The following is a 10,518-nucleotide window of genomic DNA, read 5'->3' on the forward strand; positions in this document are numbered from 1 at the left end:
AGAGGACTCGGTGAAGGACCTTCTCCGGTTTCCTCGGGAGGCTGTCAGTCGGCGGGGGAGCCGAGCCCCCTGCGCCTCGCTGGCCGCGCCGGCTCCCTCCCCCTCTCCCCCGCACTCCTCCTCCTCCTCCTGCTGCTGCTCCTCCTGCTCCTCCCGCCCTGGTGCGAAGGGCTTTTGCTGCTTTTCCATTCTCTCTCCTCCCTGTCTCCTCGGCAGAGCGCGGTGCCGGGAGGCGCGGGCAGAGGAGCGGGGATGGGGCGGCCGCCGGCGCCCGACCCGCCCGCCCGCTCCCGCCGCCCGCCGCCGCGTCCCCTCCCCAGCCGGCGGGAGGCGGCGGCTCTCTCATGCCGCCCGCCTCACCCCCTGCTCTGAATCTCTGCCTGTCGGCCGATCTGGGGAGAAACGGGGAGGGGGTACGTCCCCTCGCACTTTTATTTTTCACCCACTTCTTTTTTTCTACCCTTTTTTTGCCGTCTCTCCATTACGCCCCTCTTCTTGCCAGCCCGTTTCTCCTCCATCGGGGCTCTTCGGCGGCCATGCGGCCGGTCCTGGGCGAGCGGCTCTAATTCGTCTCCTCGCCCAGATGGCCCCCCGGAGCCGCGAGCGCATGGAGCCGAGCTACGTCGTGGGTATCTGCTGCCTGGTGCTGCTGGAGCCGGGCCGGGTGTGGAGCGGCGAGCTCAGCACCGGGGGGCCCGGGGAGAGCGGGAACAGCAGCCAGGCTCCGCCGCCGGAGACCACGGTCCCCGCGCCCACCGGAGCGGCACCACCGGGGGGGGACCGCTGCCGCGGGTACTACGACGTGATGGGACAGTGGGACCCGCCGTTCAACTGCAACGCCGGCATCTACCAGTACTGCTGCGGGACCTGCGGGTACCGCTTCTGCTGCCAGTTCAAGCCCGGGCGGCTGGACCAGAGTGGCTGCTCCAACTACGACACCCCCAACTGGGTCAACACGGGCCAGCCGCCTGCCCGGGTGGATGAGACCCCCGAGGACCCCACTCGTGACAAGACCAATATGATCGTCTACATCATCTGTGGTGTGGTGGCCATCATGGTGCTGGTGGGCATCTTCACCAAGCTGGGCCTGGAGAAGGCACAGGGTCCCCAGACAGAGATGACCGTCTCCAGGTAAAGGGGTCCAGTCCCCCCACCTTCCCTGCTTCATCTCCCCAAGGGTGGCAGCTCATGTTCCTAGCCGATTGCGTAGACTGAGCCCTGGCTTCACTTTGGGACTGCCAAGAGGGTGAGGCGATCACTAAAATCCCTGTCCAGCATGCTGAAACACCAGGGGGTGGGTTGGCTGTAGCACACTAACCTGGTAGGGAGCGCTGGCAGCCAGGACAGCCTCCACGAGAAGGGGTGGTTGTACACCCATCTCCTCTCAAAATGACCTGCTCTGTCTCTTAAGGAGGCACGTCTCTGGCTCAGGAGTCCCAACCCACCAGGCAGTGGGGGTGGGTGACATGTGAGCTATAGGACGTGGCCTCCCCCCCCAACAAATGTGTGATTTCCAATGTCCCAGGAAGGTGAGACTGGGTCTGGACTGCAGTCCCCTTGATCTCAGCCTTGCTTGCAGTGCTGGGGGAGACGAGGTGGCAATGACAGTTCCACTGTGACTGCTGCGCCAACTCTGTGTGCATGCGTGCACACGTGTGCACACACACGTGTATGCGCATGCATGGGTGTGCCCTGGTGTCTGCTCTGTGCACCAGGACACCTATGCAGGGGGCGTCCACACTCTTATACCCCCTGGAGCAGACCCTCCAGTGGAAAGTTGGGCAGCTTCTTCCTGGAGTCCATGCCCTGTGGCTCCAACCCTTGCTTTTCAGCCTGCTCCTGGGGCTGAGCACAGGGCTGGTGGGGGGAAGGTCAAGGTGTCAAACACACTTGGGCACTGGAGACCCCCTGCCCCTCCTCCAACTCCCTGTGGCTGTCGCTGCATCTTCCCCTCTCCCTCCTGCTGCCAATACATGCTTCTCTCCCCATTTTGGGGCTCTACTTTGCATCTTCCCACTGAGGACATCAAGCCTGGAGAGAAACCCATTTTCATGACATTTTGTTAGAAGAATTTTGGCTTTTAAAAAAAGAAAAGCAGGGCTGATGGAAATTATTTCATAGGGATGATCAGGCAACTGTCCGGATTGCAACCCCCAGCACCAACACACTCTCCTTCCCCTGGAGCACCCTTTTTCCCCTGCCCATTTGGGACTTATGCAGCCACTGGGTGCTGCACCCCAAATACAGACCCATCCTACTTCTTGCATCCACCCAGGGGAACAGAGGCTGATCACCCCTGGTTGGAGAAGGGTCATCCTGAGCCATGGAGGAAGGTCACAGGACCCTCCTGAGACACAAGAGGCAGTTTTGGGGGGGGATCCATGCTGTGCCCCCACCTTGGCAGGGAGCCTGGCTGTGTGCTGCTATGTGCCCACACCTCCCCCTGTGTTGCCTGAGGAAGTGCTGGCACCTTGACAGGATCAATACGGCCTCCGCCAGCCTCCTGATCCCCTTCCACTCGCCTGCCGCCGCGTCTTTTTTTGGTCATCCCCCCCACCTCCTGGGAAGGAGATACTGTTCTCAGGGAGGGGTCAGACCCTGGGACACCCAGACCGATGTCCTCATCCCCTGCCATTGGGTATTGCCTTCTCCCACCACCAGATGTTGGTGGGACTGCTGCCACTCACCAGGGGCTGGGTAGCCTCAATTCTGTGCTGCTGGAGCCATGTGTTTCCCCTGGTCCCCCCCTCCTCTAAACTCATGCAAGCCTGAATTTTCCCACTGAGTTTGGAGAGATAGGTGCCTGTTCTGCATAAAGCCACAGATCTTTTGGGCACTAGCATACAGATTGGGAGAAGACGAGTTTTTCTCATCCACCTTTGAGGGACAAAATCAGAAGGGCACTGCTATAACTGCAGAAGTTAGGAGAAGTCTTGCCCTCTTCTGTGCCCTGTGTCCTTCTGTGCAAGTTGTGAGCAGCTCTGGTTCCACAGGGATGGTGACTGGAAAGCTGTGGCAGGGCAGGAGTGGTGCATCAGGTGCAGAGCCCCAGGAACCACGCAAGACACCAGGCTGACATGACTTCCAGGGTGCTGGGCCAATGGAGACAGTGCCAAAGGCTGGGTACATGGCATCAGCATCCAAAAAAGGATGCTGTCACCTCCATTCCACTGTGCCTGGGCAGCTGGAGGAATATGCTTCATCTTGGTGCCTCTGAGACAGCAGGGTTATTTCTACCTGCCTTGCCACTGTACCCACACATGGTCCAAGGCATGGGCAGTGCCACCTTGCCTCTCTCCTGGCGCCTCAGGTAGGAGCTTCTCATTTGCTCCTTGGGCACCGCATCATGGACTTGGGCCAGCTCCCTGTTGCACGGTTGTCTTGATTTCCATTCCTGTACCTCCCTCCCGCCAGGGTTTTTCCGCTCCTGGGGAGCACTTCTTGCTGCCCTGGACAGCTCCTACCACTGCTGCTTGCAGGTTTCTCGCATGGGGGTGTAAGGTCAACCGCTTCTGCACCTCCAGCTGTTGTTTGTCATGGTTCTGGTCCTGGACCAAACCCAAGAAGAGCAACCAGGTGCAAAAAGTCCACTAGCTCCCCTCTGATGGAGAACCTGAGTCTGTGTCTAGCTTGTCCTGAGACTCCCACACCTTGGCCATCTCCAACATGTCTTTGTCTCCTCATGGATTTGGCTGCTGGTTTATCCAGGGAAGTGGGTGCTCAAGTGATTGCAGCTACCTGGTTTGTCCTCCCATCCTCATCCGCCTTCCTCCTGCAGGGCCTTATGGCAGCTCCTGCAATCCCCTCTCCTTCCTGCTCAGCTCATGCTTGGCATCTGTCCCCGGCACTCGCTTAGCCTGGCCAAACCCCGCGTTGAGTCAGGAACACCTGCCTGTGTTTTTATTCGGTCCCCGGATCTCCGAGGACGTTGGGTCCTTGGGGGCCTCCAGGATCTGTCTGTGCCTATTACATTGAGAGCAAGCACGTGCCCCGGACCTCTCCCAGAAAACCTCCTGCGTGGGAATTGCAAACTTACAGCTGGTGTGAACAACCCTATGGGGAGAACTGGGCAAGGAGCAGCCTCCTAGGGAGCAGGGGGAATTCTGGAGAGGGGCAAAACAGCTGTTAGGAGCAGGTGCCCGGGCAGCTGCAGTAGGTGAGTGCTCAACTCTGGCTTTTCACTCCCTGGGTCTCCCCATGCTATTCAGGGTCCCCAAATTTGGCCCCACTGCACCTCCAGCTGTGCTGGGTGTTTCTCTGGCAATGCTCAAGTCCAGGGCCACACCTGCAGTTGATGTCCATGGTAGCAGGTTGTGGTGAAGACCTAAAAAAAGTGTTTGCAGGCAGCATGGTGTGCTATCACATGCTGCCCTGGCTCTCTGGGGGACAAAAGAGGATCCAGCTCCAGTAGGGAAGGAGACCTGAAGATCTGTCCCTAGACTGAACGTAATGTTTGGGGATGCTCATTTCCACTTTGCCCAAACTCCAATATCCACCACTGCAACTCCATTTTGCAAAGACACCTTGATAACCCCACACCTTCCTGAGCATCCCTGAGTGTACCAGCCCCACTGGGCACGTGTTCCACAGTGCCTGTGCTGCTCAGTTGCGTGGATGGGCACCCCTGCCCTGAGCAGACACGCTATTCACCTCGGGAGGTGAAGATGAGGCTCTCACTGGGTGCAGAGGTAGTGTGAGCAGCCAGGATTCTAACCTGTGGCTGCAGCATGCTCTGTGACTCCTGGAATGCTGCACCTCTGCTCCAAACCTCATCACTCCACTCATCCAGTGGCTGCCACCTTCTGTGTCCCACCAAGGGTTCAGCTCATGGCAATGTGGCTTCACCCCATCAGTTCGTTATGTCTCCTCTCTCCTGGAGGCTGTGCTCCTGTCTCCCCCCATCGCTCCCTGCCCCCTTGCCAGGACTTGCATACTCTCTCCTGCTGGGCTTGCCGGGTATGAGGCTTGGGCTTCCCAAAAGTGAGTCAGACCCTGGGCTGGGCTGCCATGCCAGGTCAGCATCCTGCTCCCACACAAGCACATCCCTTGGGGATGGATCAGGAGCAATGAGTGCTTCATGCATGGCTTCTACTGTGAAGATCTCTTGGCCTCCATCATTATTGCTTCTGGATCTGCCTCTGTGCTTGGTCTCAGGTCTTGCACTAGGCTGGTTTGGGGCACCTTTGTCACAGCCTTGAACAGAACTAGGCTTGCCATGGAGGTAGCTGCATGCCCGCCCAGTTGATGCTCAGGCAAGCTGGGTGGCAAGCCACCCGTACACATGGCCTTATGTTCTCTGCATCCATGGCCAGAGTGTGGATGGAGGCCTCAGCAGTTCCATTCATCAGGACTTTCTGCAAATGAGCAGTGCAGGTCTAAAGCTACATCTGCTCTGTGTTCTCTTCCTCCATCTGCACTCCAGATCCATCTTGGTGCTGCAGACCACCAGGTGACCTAGGGAGATGTGGCTTGACCTTCCTCAAGCCCCCCAGCCACAGGACGGAGGCTCAAAACCCCCAAGGTGATGTTCAGTGAGACAACAGCTCCTCTATAGTGTCACCTTCCATGTCCACCTTCCCTGCACTGCATCACCTGGGGATGAGCCAGGGAAGGGCTGCAGTCCCTGAGAGCCCTACTGGCAGCCCTGGCCAGTGGCACTACTCATGGTGCAAGGGCAGGGTGAATCCAAGTGTTGTTGGTGCTGGGGACTCGTGCGTGCTTCTCACCTTAGCAATACAGCTCGTTAATTGCTGCTCGAGCCGTTGTTGCTAATCGTTATTGTCCACAGGCCCTGAGTGGTCAGCACGGAGGGCACATTTATGAGAAAGAGCATTGACGGATTTATGTGGAGCGAAGTCATAGATAAAGGATTGCTCAAGCTTCATAAATAGACCCGAGGAAAAGAAAAAAATAATTTAAAAAATAGGTCAAATCACATTGAACTTCCTGTTGAAACAAGCCTGTTTGAGCGCTGGCCCTGGGGACAGGCAAGAGCAGGCAGCGTCCAGTGGGGAGGGGCTGGTGAGCAGTGCACCCCAGGGAAGGTGGGAGTTGACAGGCGGCAGCTCCCTGAGTTGACAGCCCACACCCATGGGCTCAGAGGACTTGCCTCCCTCTGCCCTGCCTAGGCACAGCCCACTGCCCGCCTAGGCTTGTAGCCAGAGATTCTCTGACTGCAGCATCCATGGCCTGAACCCTGGTTGAGTCAGTCTGTTGCAGGAAGGTTCCTGGGAAGGTGCAGGTTTTGAATAGCTGCAGGATGGAGATGCCACAGTCTCCCCAGGGGGCCTGGTCAAGCATTTAAATACTCCTGCAGGAAAAAAGAAAAAAAAAAGTTGTTTTTTCTATTTAAACAGTATTTCCTGTTTCTGTTTGCACCTGCCACCTCTTGTCAGCTTGACACTGTCCTTGTTGCACCCTCCCTTCAGATATTCACATACATTGATAAGATCCCCCAAAACCTTCACTTCTCCAGGCTGAACAGTCTCAGCTCTCTCAGCCTTTCCTCGTATAAAAGATGCTCCAGTCCCATCTTTGTGTCCCTCCCCTGGACTCTCTCCAGTACATCCATGCTTCTCCTATATTGAGCTGGAGCCAGCACTCCAGAGGTGTGGCCTTACCAGTGCTGAGCAGAGAGAAAGGATTGCCTTCCTCCGACCTGCTGGCAACACTTTGCCTAATGCAGACCAGGAAACCATTCAGCGCCTTTGTCCCAAGGGCACTCTGCTGGCTCATGGTCAACTTGGTGTCCACCAGGAACCCCAGGCCCTTTTCCGCCAAGCTGCCTTCCAGCTGGTCAGCTGCCAGGGTTTGTTCCTCGCTCGTTTCAATTTCTTCAGCTCTATCAGGGTTCTCTTGGCCCATCTGGAGATTAAGTGATCCCAGAGGGATTGCTACACAAAGCTTCCCAAGAATGATGTGAAATTAGGGCAAGTGACCCTTCCTTGTAGCTGTGCTCTTGCCCCTGCCCTATGATGTTGACTGATTCCAAACTGGGAGGAAAAGACTCCCTCAGGTCCTCACAAGCATAAGCATCCCCCAGGTACAAGTCATTGCTTTCTTCCTTGTTCTCACTGCTTTTCCTGGAAATTCCAAGCATCACGTTTACTAGGTTTTTGAGCACTCTGGTGCCATGAGCTGACACATCTATCAAGTCAGGATTATTCCCCCCTTCCTCTCCAATTTGCATTTATGCATGTTGAGTTTCATCTGCTGTTTTATCGTCCAACCACTTGCTAACCGTCAGCTCACGGTGTGTGTCTGTGAGCCAGCCAGAGCCTTCGAGGCGCAAGGCATGCTGACAGTGAGCCGGGGATTAGCGAGCCAAAAAAAGCCCTGAGTGGACACCCCTGCACTCTTGCAGTCCTAGTCTCTGCAGGGGGAATGGTGTGTCTTCTCATCACAAAGCCCAGCGCCTGCAGGAGCATCCCATCCTGTTCTGGATGCTGCCAAAGGCTGCAGTGGCACATGGCTAGGTCCTGCTCCAGCACTGCCAACGTGCTCCCTCTGTCACTGCTGTTGTACCCTCCTCTAGCACCACCAGCATTGGTGTACCTTGCTCCAGCGTTGCTGGCGTGCCCTCCTCTGACACTGCCAGTGTGCCCTGCTCCAGCACTGCCGCTGTGCCCCACTCTGGCATTGCCTGCATGCTCTACTCTGGCATGTCCAGTGTGCCCTGCTCTGGCACCACCAGCATGCCTCGCTCTGGCATTGCCAGCGTGCTGTGGTGGGACTGCAGAATCTCTGTCCATGAATGTGAAACGAAATAGGGCTCTATCTTATGTAATGATGTTTAATGTTTAATGCTGTTACTTACAAGGAGGGTGTTAAGCACAGACAGCGCCTGCGCCAGAGGCTGCCACTAGTTTATTTCCTTCCCCATAGGGGCGCAAGTGGCCTCTCTAATCCCTTCCTTGGGGTCTTCTCTGTTTCGAAGGTACTTGAGTGGAGGTGTTGCTTCCTCTCCCCTGTTCCACCAGGCTCTCGCTCCAGGGGAGCATCCCAGAGGTGTTGCTCCAGCTTTCATCAGATCAGTTTCCTCTGTCTCAGTTCATCATACCCCTTGCAGCCTGCTCCAAGCCATGCATCTCCCTCACCACTCTTACCCATTGATGCTCCTAGCTCTGGGAGGGCTCAGCCCCAGCCATATCCCAATTAGCTGTTAGACTTGTTATCCCAGGCGGCAAAAGCCTGGGGGCACTCTGGGTGCACTGCTCCCAGTGGCTCTTTCCTAGCCCCGGGCTGCCTAGCTCTGCCTTCAGAGTGGAGTTCAGGGCTGGGACGAATTAGGGGGTCCCAGGGGAGCAGGATATTGTTCTAACAGCCCTCCACCCCCTCTCCAGGACACTGACAGATCTGCTGAAGCAGCCAGGCCACAGCCCCTCTGAGAACATGGACAGCCTCATGGGGGGTGTGCAGGTCCCGCTGAGCGAGGGGCTGGCCCGGGGGCCCCCCAGAAACAGCACAGGTAAGGCACTGGTGTGGTGGGGGAAAAAAAAAGTTCCCTTGAGTGAATAAAGGCAATGGGAGTGTGCAGCCTATGGCTGAGCCCCCACCCATCTCTGCCTCTCCAGACAAGCCACCCTTGAACAACGCGGTGGCCATTGCCCCCTCACTGGGGCGGCCCCACAGCCACGGCAAGCACCTGCCGCTGGCCAGCAGCCTGGCCCTCTCAGCCCCGGACTACACTTCCTACACCACCCTCAAGGTTGGAGGTGAGTGCTGCTGCCATGTGGGGTGGGATGGTGGCTGGGGGCATGTACCCTATTGACCCCAGAAACCAAGTGAGGAGAGGCACGGGGCTCACAAAGGGGCATAGGCAGGACAAGCATCCCAGTTTCCCAATGTTCCTGGGGTGGCTGCTCACAGCAGAAACTCTGCAGCTCCTCCACCACTCCACCAGCCAGCTGTGCTGCCCAGCCAGTCAGTGCCCAGGGTCCCCCACAGATCCACTGCACTTCCCAGTCAACCAGCACCCAGGATCCCACACAGACCTGAAGCACTGCCCACCCCATCAGGGTTCAGGATCCACGCGGACACACTGCACTGCTCAGCAATCGGTTCCATGGGATGTCCCAACAGCACTGCCCAGCCAGTTCATTGCCAATATCCCCCAGCACCCAGAATCCCTCCTGGAGCTCCATCCCAGCCATCTCCACCACTGCACCCTCCCTGGTCCCCCCTGTGCCAGCAGAAAGGGGTGTCTCTGGAGGGGTGACACTGTACACTTGTCCCCACAGAGAGCGCCACCGAGGACTTCTACAGGCGGTTCGGGGGGCTGGAGCCACCCCCCGCCAGCACACTGACCTTCCCAGCCGAGACCCCGGTGCTGGCCGAGGGCTGCCCCCTGCCCAAGGCCAAGGGCCCCAAGGTGCCAGGGGGTCTGGCCTTCCCGGGGGGCTGGGAGGGGGCCCCACATCGCGGCCCCCGCCGGCCGGGCCTGGCCACCCTGCGCCCTGAGGGGCCACCCGAGGCCTTCGGCCCCTCCACCTCGCTGTACGGGCAGCACTCCCGGCACCTCGCCACCAACAGCAAGACCGAGGTCACCGTCTGACGGCCAGTGCCATCGGGGACGGGGGCTGCCCCCTCACGCGAGAGTTGCTGCCATCGGGGGCAGCTCACCGGAGAGCAGCACAGGACTTACACAAACTGCGACGCTGGCCAGAGCGGGAGACGCGCCGTCCTTCCTGGCCCCAGGGATGCGGACTGCCAGCTGCGCTTCACCATCGAGGAGGCACTTGGGGACTCATCTGGACAAGTTTCAGGCGTTCTCAGCCCACGTCCAGAAGAGGCTGAGCCGGGGAAACACTGGCAGAGCCGTACCCTGCTCAGGAGATGGGGGCCAGTGCTGGACAGACTGGAAACAGATCCTGCTGGGACCAGGCACTGCCACCTGGCTCCTCTGACGAGATGCGGGCAAGAGCAATTGACTCAAAGCACCGCGCCCATGCTGCCAGCACAGCCCGAGCAGCCCCTTTCCCTCCCGGCCTCCTCCCTTCCCCACTGCCCCAGCCTCCACCTTGTCAATAAATAACACATTAAACTGTATGGCTTTGGCATGAATTGGCTGGGGAACGTCACACTGCTCACAAACCTTCCCCCGGGGCAGCAGGGCGCAAAGCCCGCTCCCCCACAGGGCCTGGGGAACCCCCCGCAATGGGGGACATGGTGGGAACACAGCTTACAGGGCCAACTGCAAAACCCTTCAAGCAGCTGCACAAAAAACAGAACTCCTCTGTCTGAAGTTTAATGGTTCTGACAGAGTTTTACCAGGGGGAGCAGAGGAACAAAGAGATGGAGCAAAAGGACATTGTTCTAAAGCAAGGTCAGGTAACAGCCTTCCTCCCCTAGAGAAGCTCCTAAAATTGCAAGCTTCTGGCCCAGCTCCACCTTGTTTGGCTCTGCTTGAGCCATCATGCTCTTGAGCTGCTTCCAGAAGAGCATGGAGACACCACACTTGCTTCTCCAAGGGACCTTCATTGCAAATGGTACAGTTCTGTTCTCTAGGTCATCCGGACA

At 57.9% G+C, this 10,518-nt stretch overlaps 1 protein-coding gene across 1 annotated transcript; it reads left to right on the forward strand.

The window, feature by feature from the left end:
- The first annotated feature begins 145 nt into the window (after window positions 1-145).
- On the forward strand, window positions 146-10,047 carry SHISA8 (shisa family member 8). Its single transcript, XM_053976969.1, has 4 exons — window positions 146-1,131; window positions 8,343-8,467; window positions 8,574-8,714; window positions 9,240-10,047. Exons 1-4 carry the CDS (start codon window positions 584-586, stop codon window positions 9,551-9,553), a joined length of 1,128 nt encoding a protein of 375 aa, XP_053832944.1. The 5' UTR covers window positions 146-583; the 3' UTR covers window positions 9,554-10,047.
- The last annotated feature ends 471 nt before the right edge of the window (window positions 10,048-10,518 follow it).

This window comes from Vidua macroura, chromosome 5, assembly GCF_024509145.1.
Source record: "Vidua macroura isolate BioBank_ID:100142 chromosome 5, ASM2450914v1, whole genome shotgun sequence".
In the NCBI taxonomy this organism is placed as follows: domain Eukaryota; kingdom Metazoa; phylum Chordata; class Aves; order Passeriformes; family Viduidae; genus Vidua; species Vidua macroura.